The sequence below is a fragment of the Hippopotamus amphibius genome, chromosome 2 (assembly GCF_030028045.1).
Source record: "Hippopotamus amphibius kiboko isolate mHipAmp2 chromosome 2, mHipAmp2.hap2, whole genome shotgun sequence".
Taxonomy (NCBI): Eukaryota; Metazoa; Chordata; class Mammalia; order Artiodactyla; family Hippopotamidae; genus Hippopotamus; species Hippopotamus amphibius.
Genome location: NC_080187.1, coordinates 191,300,300 through 191,320,431, shown reverse-complemented (window position 1 = coordinate 191,320,431; position 20,132 = coordinate 191,300,300). Strand labels below are relative to the sequence as shown.

Below are 20,132 nucleotides of genomic sequence, written 5' to 3'. Positions count from 1 at the left end.
GTAAACCCTAGCCTCTTCTTATGAGCACTTTCGGGCTCATATTTAGCTGGCATTGGCTGGATTTCGAATCTGCCATGGTTGAAGCTTGATTTTAAATCCTTCTTTCCAACCACTATTTCATGGTGGTTTTATTCTGTGAATGGATGGAAATTGAAGGTGAATCGTAAAGACTCTTCCAAAACTGTACCAAGATTCCACCGATATAAAAAGAGAGCCACTAACCTTTGAGGTTTGCTGTACTCACCTAAAACCTTACCCTCATTAAACTATGCACGGGTGTAATCTGTGAGGGTAAAAATTTAGATTAATAAATCTTGCATTTTCTTATGAAATGATGTAAAGCAAAATTGTCTTTGAGAGATAAAGTATTTGTGGTGATTAGGTATATTATATTAGTACCTTTAAAAAGCCCTTTAGCTTAGAATACTCTATTTGGGAGAGACTTGAGTTATACAGCTAGTGGAAAGTTTCTTTCAGAGATCACCATTAGAAATGTAGCCGGCAAAAAGCTTGTTTATTATCTTAGAATGTCGATGAGTTGGGTACATTCAGTTCTGATAACCTGCTGAGCTGGAGAATTAATTAACTTCACATGAGCTCATCTAAGGAATGTGTATAATTGCTAGTAGTTGTGCATGACCCAAAGGGAAGCAAGAACAATTTTTGTATCTGGTTAACAGTTGGGTTCAACAAACATATATATGGAATGTCTTCTGTTCCTGGCATTTGGGGATAGAGGATGAGAGTTCAGAGACACACAAGAGACTATCCCTCCACCTAGGGAACTTACCATTCAGTAGGCTATACCTGTATGCCTCTATCTGTGCCACAAGGCCCAATGGTGTGAGTGCCAAACAGGCAATGTAAAGGCAGTGCACCAGGGGAGCTCAGAAGATGGAAGTGTTCATTTTGGTTGAAACAGGGATTGTGTGTGTTCCTTGGGCTTCCCCCAAAATGAAGTGTTTAAGTTTAGGCTTGAAGGATGAGAACGCTTTTGAAGGGGGGCAGGGCATTCTGGGATGAGACAACCAGACATGTTCTTGGATAATACAGACAATGCCAAATAGTTTTCCCAGATCTCTGCCCAGTGTGGACGTGGGGTGGGGTGAGTCTGCAGAGGTGGATCAGACCTCTGAAGCTCTATCTGGGTTAACAGGGATTGTGTGCGTTCCTCAGTAACGAGCAGCTGGGATCAACATGACAGCCTTTAACTGGGCACAGATTTTCAATGCTGGGAACCTTCAGTCTCGGATCAAGGAGGGAACATACGAAAGGGGCGAGGAAGGGAACAAGACACAAAGGAACAGTGTGTGAAATTTACATAAAAATAGGCATACATACCATATATAGATGAAATTAACATACATTATACATGGTCTTATGTTTGAATAGCGCACAAATGAGAGTCAGTTCTGATGCAGACGAAGCCAACCCAACGATGTATCTTAGATAAAAAAGAAACCACTCCAATGAGACATCACAGTATCACTGTCATAGAATAAAAAGAGCTTCTTTTAGATACAAGATTAATTATTTTACATCCTTTATCTCATATTATTCTTACAAGCACCCAGGCTATTATTATCCCTATTTATAATTAAGAAAAGTGAAGATGCGAGAGTAATTTGCCCATGGTCACATAGTTGTGTCACTTACACCTCAGTTTGCAGGTACAGTGTGTATGTGTGTATATGGCTTAGCCTTTTTTCTTTCTAATACTTTTTCAATGCAACATATGACACATTTAAAAATATATGTCATATGTATGTTAGTTACAAAGCTAATGAAAGAATACACACCATCCAACATAAGCAGTAGAACAATGCCAATACCTCAGCTTCCCCATCCCATCTCTGGCTTCATTCCACAGAGGTAACTACCTCTGTTATCAATTTTAATGCATATATTTTTCAACTGACACCAAAATTGCTTCTATGCTATCTTGGTTTAAGGTGATTATATTACTAAGAACAAAATTGGAATAATTTGCATTTCACGCAAACACCTCAACACCACACAGGGTATAAATATAACTTAAGATTTACGAGTATGGGAAGTGGGTACAGACACTGATGCAAACACTGCTTTAATCTCAAGGGTTGTGCTTTAATCATGGGGTACAGGAAGACCAAAAAAAAAAAAAAAATGAGACCTAAAGAGGAGATATGAAGTAACAGACAGGGCCTGATCCAAGATTTGAGAGATTGAAGTTCTAATTCCATCTGCCATCAATTTATTTTATGACATTGAAAAATTACTTCACCTCTCTGAGTTTTCATGTACCCTTGTATAAATTATATGATCTCTTTGAGAAAGGCGACGTAGCATACTGGGAAAAGCACAGATTTTAGAATCAGAAACACCAAAATTAGAATTTTCTTTCTGCCACTTAACCTTTGTATAGCCTAGGGCAATTTTCTTTATGCTGAGCCGCAGTTTCTTTTTATATAAAATAAGGTGGCGGGGGCGGGGGGCGGAATCTCTCTCAGAGAATTGTGAGAATTAGGTGAACAGCATGTAAAAGTAGTCAGCACAATGCTCTGTAAATGTTTGTGTTCTTTTCCTTCTTCTATGAATTTCTTTCTAATTCTAGAAGGAGAGCTTCCAGTGCTCATCTTATACATAAATTTTTGAAGCACACCATCTCATAATTATGGAATTTCCTGTGTTAAAGGGCTAAGTATTTCTCAAATCAGACTTGTCATTAGGACATTTTCCAAGGTCTGAATGAATCTTTTCAAATTAACAACAACTGGGATTAAAAAACAAACAGACAAACAAAAACCACTTCCACTCACACACAAATGAGGAGAAGGGAGTGGAAAGGAAATTGGGATAAAAGTTCATATTCTAAAAATCAACTTTTCTGAGACAAAACAACAGATTATGAAGCTGAGACTTTGTTTTTATTGGTTGTATAGACCATCTGTGTCTGCGTAAAGTATCAGCTCTGTTACCCTATTTCGAGGCTAATTCCCCATGTTAATGCAAAGGCAATAACTACCTTCCGGTCTCTCCGGACCCACCAACCTCCTCGGCATTTACATAGTTCTCTGCTTTCTGTTCAGTACATTCTTATTGACATATAGTTTGAAATTGCCACTGTTTGGGAATCACTCCAGAATTCCATTAGTTCCAGATGTCCACTGTATTTGTTTATACTTTTATGACTGTTATGGCAACAAATTGAATACATATAACAATTGGGAACCCCGGGGGCGGGGCGGGGTGCTGGGGGGGGGGATAGTGGTCTTTATTTTCAGTTAAGGGATGTATATGGGGCATATCATTTTAAAAATAGCTCCCCTGTTAATAGAGAATCATGGTCTTTTCAAACAGAGGTATCAGTGAGCTTATTTTTAAAAAATGGAATGTATTTTACAAATGAGAGTTGGCAGTAACTCTTGTGATGGTGATGATGCATATGACCATCTCTCTGTTGATTAATTTAAAATGTGTGTACATCAGAGAGCAGAGTATTAAGGCAGGTTAGCAGAGGCTACTCATGTCCCAATGCTAGACACTTTATCCAGTTGCCAGGAAGGAAAATTAAGTTGATTTTTAGAATATGAGTTCATGAAGGAATAATATCTGGAATTCTCTTTTGAATTTGGATGAAATTTATTTATGCATTTGACTGGCTTTGCTCAGTCTTTTTTGCTCTCCAGTTTTAAAAGACATGCTACAGAAGAATTCCAGAAATGCAGTATCTTATTCTTGGATCATTCACTTACATATATGTTGAATGACAATGAAATCTATGAACTTGGTGTCTCAGAAATGAGTTTGGATGAAGTGATAGAAAACCCAACCACAGTGGCTTAAACAAATAGGGATTAATTTTTCTTATGTCACAAATGGATTTGGAGGTATCAAAAATGTCATCAAGGACTGAGGCTCTTTTTTCTTTCTGCTTTACTACCCTCAGTGCATGTGCTTTTGTCCTCATGATTGCAAGTTGGCTGATGGACTTACAGGCATCACGTCTTTCTAAAAGGGTGAAAAGGATAAAGGACAAAGGGGTAGTCCAGATGAGTGTGTCTCATTTTATTAGAGAATGAAAAGCTTTTTTTGACTCTCCACCCCGTAGGCCTCCTCTTGCATCCTATTGACCAGACCTGGGCATGTGTCCAATACTAGCTGGAAGGTGGCTAAGGAGAAAGGGATTATGGAGCAGGGTGGATCAGCTGTCCATCTGTGCGTTTGAACATGCACAGGGCAAGGGCTTCATGAATCCTGGCTTGGACGTGATCTGCACGTCAGCCTTTACTTTTGCTCTTTTTTCCAAATCCCAGCTATTGTTCGCAAGAGGGGGCCAAGCAAGAGAATAGAGATGACTTAGAACAGATCTATCAGCTCTTCAAAACAGATTAAAAGGTATATGTCCTGTCATCTGTGCATCCGTGACATGATCTGTTTTTAAGAATAGCTGAATAGGTCAGCAATCTGTAACACATGGTATGTGTGGGAGAAAGGGAAAAATAGAACTAGGACCATTGGTAGGCATTTTATATACGTGGTTTGATTTATTACTCATGTAGCCCCAGGAGGTATAAGAAATTGATTTAAAGTTTCAATGTGACTGCTCACTGTCACATTGATAATTTGAGACTTAGGATACAAATCAAATTGATACGTTCAGGAAATCACATGTAGTAAATTATAGCTTGGGCAAAGGGAATGAAAGTGTAAACGATTATGGATTTAGAATAACTTGGAAGATATGGAATTTTCCATATTTATCCGTTTAGAAGTACTCGAATGCTTATTATGGACCCACGAACTAGTCTATACCCTGGGAATACAAAGTTTAATGAGATAAAATATTTATCTTTAAGGCTCACAGTCTGATAAGAGATAGTTATATGTCAGAGATTACTATGGAGTTTAACTAGTGCTGCAGAGGGAGAAAGTTGAAAGTAGTCAGGGAAGGCTTCCAGAAGAGCAATTAGCTGGAAAAATAGGGGAGGAAGGGCATTCCAGGCAGAGGGAACAGCATTTGCAAAGGCATATGGATTGGAAACAGCAGCATGAGTTGAGGAACTACATTTCACTCAGTGTCGCTAGAGAGGGACTGCACATAGGGGAGTGGCAAGAGGCAAAGCTGGGTAGGGACTGTTTTGCAAAGCACCTTGGGTTCCAGCTTCAGTGTTAAGTTCACTCCTGCAGGTTAGAAGCGAAGGGGATCTACAGCAAGGCAATGACGGGTTACAGAGGAGGGGCAAATTAAGAAGCTGTTGGGGTGGTATATGCTGCAGGGTTTGTGGGATGATTGAGTGTGGGGTATGAGGGCTTCTGTGACACCCCCACCCAAATGTTTGGACTGGGTAATCTGGCCTATGATGATGCCCTTCACCAAAATAACAAGTATGGGAGAAGCAGGCCTGGTGGGAAAATGAGCTCCTATCAGACACATCTTTCTACTCAACACTCTGCCCTTCTTGGGTGCTGGAAACAACCTTCCGTTCCTAACCAGGCCAGCTGAAAGGCCACCAGGGCATCTGAATGGTCCATGGCTCAGCCACGTGAAGTACATCAGACAGGTGGAGTGTCTGACTCACGAGCCACAGGAAATTAGCTGCTGAGCTGAGACTGAAAGGCAGGCCTCCTGACTGTTGAGGCTTACTGCTTTTCAGTTCTACCCCCGTGTTGTATTCTGCCTAAACAGGTGAGGTAAAATCATCCACAGATGCCTGCTGCTGTTTGGGGATAATCAGCTAGAACTTTGTGTGTTACTAGGAGTTAGCTACCTACTTATGTACGTCTGTGATACTCTTCCTGCAAGTTTATCTGTTTCTGTCTGCACCCCCTCTTGAGTTACCACAGAGGTAAGAGGACAGCTTGCTGAAGTGGTTTTGGTTTGGGCTTGTGTTGGGAGGGGTTTTATATTTTCACTTTTCCTTGAGAATGTAAAGTTATATATTTTATAAAACCCTTTCAGATAAATCTGGACAAGTTATGGAAGTAGTGACACTCTCGTGAATGCCTTTTTATAAAATAGGGCAGAGGCTTATTACCTTTTTTGATACTTTTAAGAATCAGATGAAAAAGGTACAAATGCACATACTATATTGGGTAAAGTCGGTTCTTTGCAAATAACAAAACTAGCTTGTGATGCAGAAAGGGAGATTTGTCATGAGGAACCCGGGATGTCCCAGGGACTCAAGGACAGTGGTGTAGCAGAGCTTTCTTGAGGGTTGGAAGCAGGGGCCGAATGCTCTCTCACCTCTCCCTGAGGCCACGGTGGTCTCTGTCCTTGCTCCTCCCTGCAGACCTGGTCCCTGCTCCACGCAGATGGTCTGCTCTGTGCTGCTTCCAGTACGTATTGGCCCACAGCTCCAGAGGAACATCATCTGAGGTTCTAGGCACCTGTAAAGATTAAGACCAGTGCTCCTCAGTCCCATTTCCAAATTTCTGGAAGAGAACATGTGATTGGCCGGCTTGGACCTGGCACTCAGATACCGGGTCCACTTTGCTGTGTCTCCAGGTCTACCATACTGCTACGTGTGATTTACATGCAATTTCAGGACACCTTTGGATCTTTGAGTCCCAACTGTGATCTTCAAGTTAAGAACCCCAGGCTAGGGAAATCTGAATGCTAATAGCCCAGCAGCACTACCTTTTTGCTATGAAACTATTGTAGGAAATGGAACGTGCATTTGAGTAGAAGGTATCTGCACAGGCATGGAGCTTAAGAGCACTTGCTCTGTGCAGGAGTTGTGAATTTTGAATATCAGTAGTTAAATCCCAGGATGGTGAATATGATGTAGATTGAATTATAACACTCTCCAAGGTCGTGGATATTATATTCCTAACTTTTACCCTTAAAGGTTTGGAAATTCAATTTTAATTACTGTTAACATGCTTCGTAAATATCCAAGGGAATACAATATAGACCTGTTCATACATCCAGAGAGCCAAAATCTGGCTCAAGTTGTTTTTTCTTCCACAGTTGGAGAAAATTGTGGTGTTCGGCTTGCCTCTTGGGGCATGTTAAACCACTTTTAATGCTGTCTCTTATTATTTTCTAACCATATGCACTTTCCACACGTATCTAACTAGCTGCCTCAGATGAAACCCCAATGTCTGGCCAAGCTGATGTAAATCTTTAGTAAGTGGTAAGAAAGAACAGAGTAACACAGTGCCTCTTTAGTGTTCAGACAGGACACGATTTAATAGTTGTAGACTTCACAGTCTCAGGCACAACTGTAGATTTTTTTACCTGTTCTATAGAGTGGAAATTTCTGAATACAGCATTCTCCCACTGGCCGCACTAGGCAAAACTTAACTACAGCTAGATTGGCCTGTCTGCCTATACAGTATAGTATTAACATTTAGCTCTGCCGGTCATTAACCTGGGGTGTCTGGGACGTAATTATTACTTCCAAAGAGCGTGATGCATATTTGTGGAATTGCTGTCCTGTGCTGTAAAACAGTTATCGTGTACAGACACATAAATGTCCCAGAACATCAAAACTTGTATGTTACTAGTAAAGCTGGCAAGAAGCCACCATGATTGTCCAGTTAGTGACACATTCTCAGTCCATGGGGCAGATCTTAAAAGTGGGTGACTGTAAAATAACAGCAAAAATGCAGTTCTGAGGCTCCAATGCTTTTAAGTCTTTGGTCTCTGCCATAGTTTGATATCTGAGCTCGCCCAGATTTTTGTCAGGAGTCTTCCTTCGCTGATTAATTAAACCTACTGATTGGGTTTTGGTACTACGGCCTTGCCCATCCCCTCAGCGTCAACGCCTGTCTTCTACACGGTCCACTCACGTGTTCTGAGTAATGCTTGTTCTTTCTTCCAACTTGTCTGTCTTCAGTTGAGTTCAGTGCCAGACCCTGAGCTGGAAACAGTCTCAGGAATTTTTCATTCATCAGACATTTTCTTCCAAAGAAAAATTCTGAGAATAGGAGGGTCACCTTGAGAACTACTTGATAGTTTATTAGTGTAGTTCAGTGGGGTGTGTGTGTGTGTGAGAGAGAGAGAGAGAGACAGGAGAGGGGGTGGAAGAGGGCGAGGGGGTTGCAGAGAGAGAGAGAGAGAGGGAAGCAACCTATGTATCACATACCCATAAGCATTTGGTAAAAAGCCAGCTTTAGAAATAATACTTCCCAACCAGTATGTCTAAACTATCTCACTATCATTTACCTGTCTTGATATTACAGAAAACCGGTATTGATATGAGGTACTTCTCAGTTGTGTTTGAATGGCTGAACTTTTGTCCTTGCTTTAAGTTTTTCACCAGATCTCTGAGAATTGATAATATCACTGGAATGTGGTATGTATCTGTTTCCTGTTGAATGAACTTAGGGCTGGCAGCTAGAATGCTAGTGGTCTTGGATTCCCTTGCCCTGTCATTTCATAGAAGCAGCAGTGAAGTTCCCCTGGAGCAAATCCATCCACCACTCCAGGATTCCGTCACATATTGTTGGTCTGAGCCATGTGTACTTAACACTCAGGTTTCTGTGAGACTTGGCCAAATGTGTTTGAAGTAAGAATTTCAACCATAAAATTTATATGTAAATATCTGAATGTGATACGACTAAATGCTTGCTCACAATGAGGAAGGAAAGGACGAGAAATTTTGTGAAAAAGCTAAAATACACAGACCAAGATACAATTTCGTTATACATAGGTTTGTTTTGATAGCATCAAGACTGACAGTGAGTACAGTTTTATGCAGAGCTAGCCTCATTGATTCAAATCACCTGTCCTTCACTGAGAACTTGATTGTGAAAGTCTGAAGAACTTTTATACTAGTTATTGGTAGTCAGAGCCTAGCCTTCCCTCAGATTCTCCATTTCAGTAAGTGACTGGTCATATATCCAGCTACTAAAGCCAGAAACCTAGGAGAGACATCCTTGTCTTTTCAGTTTCCCTTACCCTTCACATCCAATCCATCTTTTAGTTCTGTTGGTCCTGCCTCCCCCCACCCCCTTGCCAAGGACATCCCCTACCTGTCGGCTTCTGTTTCTACACCACCACCTTCCTTTAGTTACCACCAAGTTTCATTTTATTTCCACTCTTGAACCTTCTAAGCAAAAATCTTTAAAATTAACACACTGTGTTTTCAGTGGCTTCCTGTTGAATTTAGAGCCAAACTCCTTACTGTGGCATGGAATGTGCTGTGTAATCCAGTCTCTGCCTAACGTTCCAGTTTCACTGTGTGCCCCATTCCCCTTCCTTTCTCAGCTCTGTTCACAGTGGCCTTCTCTTGTTACTAGAGAAGCCAGGCTATCTCCCAGCTGTCTCTTAAACCTGGAAAGCACTTACTCTCATTTTCACAGCTGGCCTGCTCTCAGCCTTTAGGCCTCAGTTTAAATGTCACCTCCTCCAGGAAGTCTCCCCTGATAACGCTTACCAAAGCAGGTATCCCCAATTGCTTTTTATCACAGCAGCATGCTTGTTTCATTTGTAAACTAAATCACAACCTCAAATCTATAATTATTTTTCATGTATTTACCTGTATTTATCGACTACCTCCCCTAACCAGGCTGTAAACTCCATGTGGTCAGGGACTTTATCCCATGCTGCCCACTGATATAGCACAATTAATATTTGTTGAATGAATAAAGGAGCCCTGATTACATTTTACAGTTGTAAAGTTAACTCACTGAACCTGATCATTTAACTCAGAATGTCTGACTTTATCTTGTGCTGTGGGATTTTTTTATGGTGGTGAAGTGCGTATACAGAAAGTTTGCTGTTTTAGCCATTTTCGGGTGTGTGGTTCAGCAGCATGTACTATATTCATGTTGGTGAATATACTTAATGTAGCCATCACTACCAGCCACCTCCGGAACTTTTTCATCCTCCCAAAGTGAAACTCTGTACCCACTAAACAACAACTCCCCATTCTTACCTCCTCCAGCCCCTGGCAATCACCATTCTACTTTTTCTTTATGAATTTGACTATTCTAGGTACTTTTCATATAGGTGGAACTTGCAGTGGGATATTTCTAATCAGTTTGTTTTTATTATCCCTTTACCCTCCAAATATGAAACTCTCGTTTATCATAATAATTTTCCAGTTTTAATGATAAAGCATTCTATTAGGATACTTTGGAAAGTTAATTCATTTTTCGGAGAACTTATATTTGGAACTTAAGCCGTATTACAGGGCACTTTTGAGATATGCAAAGATATGCAACATATGATCGAAGAATATGTTGGTCCTGGAAATTTTTATATTGAATATCATTGATCATAGAGCCCTTTACTCTTATGTTGTTAATCTTGCTTTTGGATGGTAGAGAATGTTTTCTACTTCATGGCTTTGAAGAAAATATAAAAGAACAAATAAATCAAATTGTTATATAATACTATTGTTTTTGTCTTGCTGTTCAATAGCTGATGCTCTGTGGTGAAACTGCAGTTTGGTTTAATGTGGCACTCATACAAGCCATTTTAAAAGTGAATAAATCAGAGCCAGCTGGTTCTTTCAAGCTGAATTTGCAGACCATTAAAAATGAAGACACTCTCTGTGATTTTATTATCTTGATGGTAAATATATCACCCAAACCAGAATTTGACTTTTATCCACCCCCTAACTATTTTATTTTTTTCCAGTAAAAGTAGTTTATAGAAATAACTTTGGGGGGAAATGACAATCAGTAATGAATTGTAGGATGTACAGTGAGGGAACGAATAATGTCAGGTAAGTGATTATTTGGAAATGAGATATTCTCTTCCCTGAACAAGGTTGCTTACTGTTTTCTTCATCATGGGGCAGAATAAAATGTGGTAATAATTTTTGTAGTTGAATTGCTGACACACAAAATTGGGTCCGCAGAACTATGGCCTGGATTTTGGTGAATTGCTTAGTCTGTGTGTTAGGTTAAATGCTGTACAGCAATTTGCTTTGTTTCTGCAGTTTTGCATATTTATATTAAAGTTTATGTGGCAATACTTTTAACTTACAAATTAGAGAAGTTGAAAGAGGAAATATTAACAGATATAGTGTTGTGCTTATTCCTATGCTTTATTTATAAAATGCTTTAAAAATTAATTGTATACAGTTAAACCGTACCTCAGATACAGTTGCTAAAAGTAAACATTTTGCATGGTGTAGGTTAGTAAAATTTGCCAAAAGGTCATATTCTTTAAATAACATTGTGTAGACCATGTTTAATAGGCAATTTTTCATGTAGTATTTTATAGAAATGTATGGATTGGAAATTAGATTCAAAATTTATTATGTTATTAAAAAAACAGCTTAAATGAAATAGGAGAGGCACTATTGCATAGTAAAAGTAGCCCTGAAAGGAATGCCCACCCCCCCAAGAATTTTTATAACGAAAAATCTCAAACATACGTTAAAGTTGAAATAATGATATAAAGTATACCTACATACCTTCTACCTATGCTAAATATTTGTTAACATTTTCCCACTTTTATACACATAATACTCTCTATGTATATATGTGTGTGTTTATATATTTGTGTATAATATATTAATATATGTATATATATCTATATGTTATATATTATGTATAATTTATGTATATTTAACTTGCATGTATTTAATATGCATTATATATTTATATATAATATACAATATAGGATATAATTTATAATACATATTACTTTTTATTATATATGTATAATAATTGTATATTATGTATATATTTGTATATATATATTTGTGGTCTGTTTGTTTTGCTAAATCATTTGAACATTAAATTGCATACATCATGGCACTTCTCCTCTAAACAATAAGGCCATCTCGTGTATAACAATACCATGACCACATCTAAGAGAACAACAATTCCACAATATCATCTAATATCCAGCCCATATAAAATTTCTCCAGTTGTCTTTTTGAAACAGTGTCCAATTAAGTTTTGGTTATTATATCTTTTTAGTCTAAAATAATAACACTACCTTCTTTTTTTGTGTATGAGGGGTAATTTACTTTTGGGAAAGTTCAGGCCAGTTGCCTTTGAAAATCACACATGCCGCGTTTTCTGATTGCTTCCTTGTGGTGTTATTTACTTTGTTCTTCTATCCCTGTATGCCCTCTTGACTGGAAGCTAGATCTGGAAGCTTGATTTAAGGTTTGACTATTTTTGGCATAAACTTCTTAGATAATGTTTAGTGCTTTATATTTCATCATATCAGCAGCTATGCGGAAAGATTTCAAAGTGGTCTACAATAGTGCAATTCTGGAGGAAATTAAGAGTTAACTTTTGGTGTTACTGATGTTAAGTTTGATCAATGTCTTTGGATGGTGGTTGCCGAATCCCCCTGGAAATTTACTCAAGTACCAGCTCCCACACTGGACAGGGAAGCTGGAAGTGGGAGTTCATGGTAGGGGAGTGATAATCATGTATATATGGCACTGGGAAGGGAGAGCCTGGAAATGTGAATTCCATTGACTATTAGAACAGTGGAGTAGTCGGTGATTAGCCTTCTTAAATTTTGATTTCTTGTTTGGTTTAGTGAGCTTGTGGTCAATATAATTAATAAAGAATATAATAAAGTGCCTCATAGTCAGTCAGCACTGTGGAAATGAATACTACCTTGCTGTGATTAGAATGTCTAGCCTCGCTGAAAGATAGTGAGTTATGTTGAGCAGCAGTGATCCCAGCTTACGGACTATCTCACATTTCTAAGGTTAGACTTTCAGGTGAGCAGCCAGCTAGCTGTCTTGCAAACACTTGGCAAACTCACTTTTGGGGGCTTTTATAAAATATGGATGCCCAGGCAACCATTGCCGTATCTACTGAATCCCATTCCATGAGGGAGGCATATGGGAGGACAGGGGTGAGGTCCAGGCATCAGTATTTTGCAAAACATCCCCAGGTGATTTGGTTATGTCCTAAGGTTAAGAATGATTGGAATAAGAAGAAATAACAGCAGTTATGAGACTGATTATGATCATGGAACTTCTTCGCTTTCATTTTGCTCAAACTGAAAGTACTCAGAACTCCTTCCTCTAAAGGTTGTATTGAAATTCCACATTAGGAGCTTACGATGTCCCAGGCCAAACTACCTGGAAGGAAGAAGCATGCTGTGACCCTCTCTGTCATGGATAAATTGATATCTCATTATTTTGTTTGTAATTTTTATGAAAAGATGGATTTAGAATAATTGGAGCCTAGTGCCCAAAATTATATCCTTGTGCCTTCCCTGCAGTTTGTGGTTTAGTGACTGGGCCGGAGTGACAAGAATTCATTGTACCACAGAATATTCTTTTTCTGTGAATGATGCATTTGCTTCAGGGTGAAGTCTGCAAATGAAAGTGAAATAACACCACAGGTCACAGCATTCTGAGCTGCGCAGCTGGGAAGGAGCTGAGGATCCGAGGCTACAGACACAGGTTGGGTAGATCCCAAGGCTTGAGGCCAAATCTGTTGAGACTGGGGAACAATCCTTGCGCCTAACCACTCATAATGGGAACATGTAGATGCGGAATTTCCCATGAACTAGCCACACTAGAGTAAGCCAGTTAAAAACAATTAAAATTGCATTTTAATTTTAGAAATGCTTGGCCTATTGCCCTAGTTCATGGAGGTCTTACAAGGAAGTGATTGTAGAGCAACTTGTGAACAAAAAGTATTTTTAATACTATATTTTATTTGCATGAGGAATAATGATTTACGTTGAGGGAGTGAGTCAGATATTATCCAAGCATTGATTTAGGCATATTCCCTGTCTAAAGCTGGGACTGTCTGAAAAAGAGCATGTAAATTTAGCCTAGTATCATGTAAGTGCTATGGGAATAATTGTAAATAATTGGATTATTAGTAAGGAATTGGGAGTGTGGGCAGATTTTTTCTGTGGTTGGAGTATTGGACTAAAAACAGCATAACTTTGGCAATCTAAATGAAGCACAGGACAAAAAGCACATGCTGCCAAATCGGAATGACATTTGAAAACCACGTTAATACAGCATTTACCTTCCAAAAGATTTTTAGATCCAATTCTGTTTCATCCAGATTATGCCTCTCCCTCTGCAATCAGCCATTTTTACTGAAAATTTGACTTTACAAATATACTCATGTCCACTTACTAAGCTGCACTGTCAAATGAGCTGGTTCTTCTCTTTGTCTGTAGTGATAAGGATCTAGTGTGGAAAGGTAAGTCCATAGATTCTGTTATACATACTCAAACTATTTGCCAGCTATTTAGTATATTTAATAAAGATGGATCCCTTTAGGGCTCTAGGTTCATTAGGGCCCTAGAGATGCCTAATGAATATTGTCAGAATTAACAAGTGCTATTTCTGCTCCATGTGTTTCACATTGAAATGAGGGCAAAAAGTTGTTGACCCTGGAAAAGTCTTAAGGGTTATTTTTCTTTTGATGAAAACCTTCCAATGAGGAATTCATGTCTGAAGTCATGAACCAGTGTTAGATAGGACTGACTCAGATTTTCCTAGCATTGTCTAGTGTGCCTTGATTTTGCTGGTGTCACTCACAAAACACTGTATTTGCATCTACTTGGAATCTTTGTAATCCTCGTATGTAAGATAATTGCATAGAGTATCTTGGCAAAATGAAGAAGAAAAACAAATCCAAGCAGCGTTGAAAACTGCAAATTAAAACTCATGTTCCATTATGTTTTTTAAAGATTGAAAAATGACGTACCAGCATGAATCTGTTTGAAGTATTTGCATTTGTCTCAGTAAGTTAAGAGGAAAATGAGAAATAAACCTAAATTTCCTTTCTTGTTACACAACATAGAAGGGTTTATTTATTTTTTAAATAAAAGATTATGTTGCTGTGATCTTTCTAGTCTCAAATATAATATATATATAGTCATAAAAATCTTGATGGCTATTGCATAAGATTAAATTAAGTTATTGAATATGTTATAACTTGGTAGAAAATTATGAAGCAATTAAAGTCATATTTTGGAATAGTATTTACATGGGAAAATGCTTTTGGCAAAGTTAAGTAAAAAAACAGCAGGATTCAAAACTGAATATTGGGTACAATTCCTATTTTGTGATAAAAAATAAAACACACATGTCAGATTATGTAGGATGATATAACTGATATATTATCAAGGTTTCTTTAGGGGCAATTACATGTGGTTGTTATTTTCTTATTTGTATGTTACTGCCTTTTCCTAATTGTCTGAAATAATTATGTTTGAATCAGAGAAATATATAGAATATTATAATATGAAAGCAATCATCTATCAGAGAAGTATTTAATAAATGCCTCTAAGTACTATTTGGAAGAACTGAGCCAAAGAAAGAATAATGACTCCAGCCTTTGACTTTGTCCAGACAGTTACTGTGTTTAGGAGTGATGTGGTTCCACACCACCATGGTGCTGAGTGACTGTTTCTTTATTGACAGAATGAAATGAGGACAGAGATTTTACTCAACAGCTCAAGCATTTAATTTTTGTATTCTTGTTTGAATACACCATCTATGGAAGACAATGTCAGATTTTGAATAGACCTGGCATATTATGAAGAATATTAAAATACACTTAGAATTTATCAATGTAAAAGGAAAAAATAATCAGGGTAAAAAATGTAGAAACAAAATAAAAAGACAATAATAAACTAAGGAAGTATCAGGAGATAGGGCTGGAAAGGTGGACCAGAGCATATAGAGATTTGAGGAGAGCAAAGGTCTAAGGTTACTTTTCTGGAAGGATAACACTGATGGTATTTATGTACCACTTACACAATTTTTGGCCTGTTTGCATATTCTGTACTAGTATCTACTTAATATTTTTTTAATTGAATTAAAAGGTTTTTTTTATTCTTTCTCATCATAGCAAACATATCTATGAAATTATGAGCCTGGTATGTTTGTACTTTTTAATAATACAAATTAAAATTAACATATGACTATTAAAACAAGACAGTCTTAAATCATCTTGCATCCCATCATAGCACACTTTGGTAAGCACCGGTGTGGAGAGAGGGAGATGTGGAGATGAGGACTTGACGTTTTGACCACCCTGTCCATCTCTCAAGTGCTACCGCAGTTGGGGCCTAATCCTCTTGCTGTACTTGACTGGGTGAAACTTTGTTTTTGGAATTTCTTAGAAGGCTCATCTTCTAGCATGGGCCTTAAGGCAGTGCCATTGACCACAGGTGGCTCATTCCAGTAAAATAGAAAAGAGAGTGAGGAAGAACACTTAGTGATGGGGAGCAGATGGGCTCATAATTGCAGCAGAGAGAAAGAAGGAGGGAATACACAGGATAGAGGGACGCCAGTTGGTAAGAGACAGTTATTGCTCAAATGTTGTCATGCCTGTTCACTCTTGTGGGTACTGTGATGAAGAGTTGTCCTTAGTGAATTGCATATCATAACCCATGAGCTACTTGGAGTAAGAAAGAACATCAAAATGAAAATATAGCCCAGTGGATTCATTAGCATGCCCAGTGATTTTCATAAACTTGCAGATTCAGTGGTGAAAGGAGCTTATTAGGGTCAGTTAGTCCATTCCTAGACTCATAGGAAGCACTCTATCTGTGCACTTCCGAAAATGATGTGAGGAAGTATAGGAGCCCATGAGTCTTGCCACAGCCCAGCCTCCCTTATCTGCCAAGGCCAGTGTAGAACAGAAAGGGTTATTATGGCCCAGATTTCTCCCATGGGGAGGCTGGGGACAGCCTGGCTTTGGTCCTCTGTGCTCCCTATATCTTAATCTTTCTTGTCTGCTGGCTGCTGAATCCAGATTGACTTTCTCCCTTTAGGGAAAAAAAAAGGAGACAGATTTTGTATTGGGTGAGACTACTAGGAAATGGAACTTCTCCTGTGGTCTTAGCTTATCCCTGTTTGCTTTAAGATGATCCTTTTGCCCAAGGGGTACAGTAATTTCAGATCAGTGCCCTCACTCTTTAAATACCTGATATCTTTTGCATCGCTAAGTTTTTTGGTTGTTGATTTTTGTTTTGAATGGGTTTTTTTTGTTTGTTTGGGTTTTGGGGGGTTTTTTTGGGTTTTGTTTTTTGCTTTTGTTTTTTTTTTTTGGTTTGCTTCTTTTCTTTGTGTGTTTGAAATAAGACGGACCCAATCCAAAAGGAACAAGTAACCATTTTCTTTTTTTTAAGAAGCTCCAGGGAAGAAGATTCCATGACTTGCTTCATTACAAGTTTTGAAATTGTTTGCTTTCTCCAACCTAAATAATAATAGACTGTAAGCTCTATGAGGGCAGGGATTTGGTCTCTTTTAATCGCTGAAGCATCTATATCAAGCATAGGGGCTGATTCACAAGAGTCACTGATACATTTTCTTAAGTGAATGAATGTGTAAATAATATTATTATGTCACGTTTGGATAGCATGTCACAGTTGTAAAGTATTTTCCGTTAGCTGATCCGATCCTCACAACTGCATCTTCAGCGTGGATAGGAACTGGTGTTTTTATCCTCATTTGGTAGGTGAGGTCAATGGGTTGAAAGGTGGAATGGTCTGCCCACGGCTTTGCACAGAGTCAGTGATGTGTGGTTCTAAGACCATTTCACAATCTGGAGTCCAGCAAGATGGGCCCCGCTGTTCTTCTGCGTGACAGTTCCTGCTTTTCCGGAGTTTCATGGAATACTCCTTCTGTATTTTCAGATTACAGGACAGGTCCGTGTTTTACTGTGATCAGCAACCAGATGTGCCAGGGACAGCTCAGCGGGATCGTCTGCACAAAAACGCTCTGCTGTGCCACCGTGGGCCGCGCCTGGGGCCACCCCTGTGAGATGTGCCCCGCCCAGCCCCACCCCTGTCGCCGCGGCTTCATTCCAAATATCCGCACAGGAGCTTGTCAAGGTAAACCCCGGGCCCATGGAGCTGTTCATGGATTCATCTTATTTGCTCTGGAGAGCCATTCTCCAGTGAAGGTGGAGAGAATGGAAAAGCAGTGTCAGAGGCATAACTTCACGATCTCGCTGACGGCATGATATCCAACGTAGGCATTAGGAGCGCGGCTCCAGAGACAGCAGCTGGTCCCCCTGGATTTTCCCTTGCCAGTGGTTCCCCCCTCCCACCCCAAACGTGTTTCCCGGGGGTGCTATGAGTCTGTTTATCGCCGTGCTGTACATTAGAGCAATGCTGTGTATAAACACGAAGCAAAATTTGTGAACAAGGTAGTTTGTTTTTCTTAATTTTTTCCCCCTTCATTTGAAATTGTTGGAGTTCCTCTGTCTCATAGGTTGTACTTAGTTGACCTGAAGAAAATTGTTCCTCTCTCCATTTTACATGCTATATTATGTTTTTTTTTTTTTACAAGTCAGAAATAAATTAGGATTTGTTTCACAGTTTTAAATATCCCCAGATGTCGCCTGCTTGCTTCTTCTCCTGCCTCCCGTAGAAGCCCTTACTCTGTTTTTGGCTTTTACTCCTGTTCTTCCAGCTGTACAAATTCTTTTATTGTCTGGATGTCTGGCAGGAAATAGGAGGAAGTGAACAGAGGCAGCTCCGCACTAAACTGATGGGACTGAAAACTCCCAGGCTGTATCTGTTTCCTTTAGACATCTTCAGTGCTTTTTTAGCAAGTTGCAGTGTTTTCAGAAAATTCAAGGTATGCTTTTCTGAGGCAAATAGATCCTAGTTCGATTTTGTTCTGTGTGTTAATTCTAAGGATAATATGCAATACAACAGAACTTGAGCTTAATCACACAGTTTTGTGGATCTCCATTAAATTATACTGCAGTGAATTCCACTTCTGATACACACTGTTGATCCTGGTCCCTGGCCTCTGTGTACAACATACAGCTCTTTTGACTGCCCTTGAATGTATCCTTCTGAATGTCAGGAGCAGCAAGAAGTCACTTTGAAACCCTAAAATTACAAAAGGGTAAATGGTACAATTTCATAAAGTAAAGAGTAAGTTTTGTTCCCCTTTGCTGCCTTCTCTTTTTTTCTCATCCTTGGAAAGTCTCAAGGAGTTTTGAAAAAATTCTTGGCCTTGGTGTCCTGAAGTCAGCTTAATACCCATGAACTCACTAACAGTGACCAGAAAGCCAGATTTTGAGTGCCCCGCTGCCACCCGTGAGTCCTAGTCAGAGGCTGAGGAGCTGAGAGAATTTGGGGGAAGAGATGAAGAGGGGGAGGGAAGAGCTACTTCTCTTTAGCTTTGATATTCATCTTGTACAACCTGGACTTCTCCAGCATTTTCTTTCTGTTCCTTCCTGACTCTTCTGTTCAACATCCAATGGAAAAAAGAGCTTTTTTTTTAATAAGAAGAAAATTTGTGAAAACCCATGGAATCAAAATGGCAGTTATATTGCCACTTTGAGAATGAAATTCTTCACGTTTGGTTTTTTGTTTGTTTGTTTTTTGTTTTTTCAGAGAGAGTCTGTTGTCAGCTTGGGGCACTCTCTCCTTGCTGGTGTTTTTAGTCCTTAGGCCACGTGTGAGGGGCTGTGGGCAGTGGGTTCAGAAAGGAGCTTATTCTATCTTCAGTCTTAGAATGTATGACCAGCAGAGAAGTGCCCTCATGTATATTTCCTCTTGTCCAAAAAGCATGATCAACAAGACTGTCTAGTTTTGTTTCTATGTCCAATTTTAATTTCAAATAACATTTTAATAAACATATTCAACACATCAAGAATGGAAAATTCTGGTGTAAGACAAAATAGAGACCAGCTATAAAACATAATCTAGTTATACTCACATATTGTCATTCATCTGTGGGCAGGACATTCCATTTGAAACAGTAAGTGACACTTTTATACCAAAATAAATTGTTTTTCAGTTAGTACCCCTTTTCCTGCACGGCAATTTGTTTCAAAAACATATTATTAGAGATTTTACAGTTGGCAGTTGCTCTCTCACTTCACACAATGAAGAGTAAAACCAGAGGGTACATAGGCTTCCATATTTCTAAAGAATACACAGAGGAAGAAAAGTTAAACTGCCTCCCTGGGGTTTCTTATTAAACCAGAGTTTTGTGTGTTATGGATGAAGAGATGGAGAGAATATACATGTACTTTTACAAACATCTTTCTAATGAGTCTGGAATGATTACTTTTGTTCCCAGAAGGTTATTATTTGGGGTTCCATGTAGGATCACAATTATTTCTTGGGTGCTGGGGATTCAGCAGTGAGCAAAACAGACAAAGAACCAGCTCTCTGGAATCTTGTATTGAAAACATTTGATTTATAGAACAAAGTAAACACATTTATTAGGTCAGCTGGTGATTGGTCTTATGGGGAAAAATAAGCA

General features: G+C 38.9%; 1 protein-coding gene across 2 annotated transcripts in view; it reads left to right on the top strand.

The window, feature by feature from the left end:
* The window catches only part of FBN1 (fibrillin 1), a 250,972-nt gene that overhangs the window by 96,190 nt on the left and 134,650 nt on the right, over positions 1–20,132 (top strand). For both annotated transcript variants that reach the window (XM_057722115.1, XM_057722114.1), the window contains exon 7: positions 17,537–17,734. In XM_057722115.1, coding sequence (XP_057578098.1) covers positions 17,537–17,734 — 198 coding nt within the window. The remainder of the gene's footprint in view (positions 1–17,536; positions 17,735–20,132) is intronic.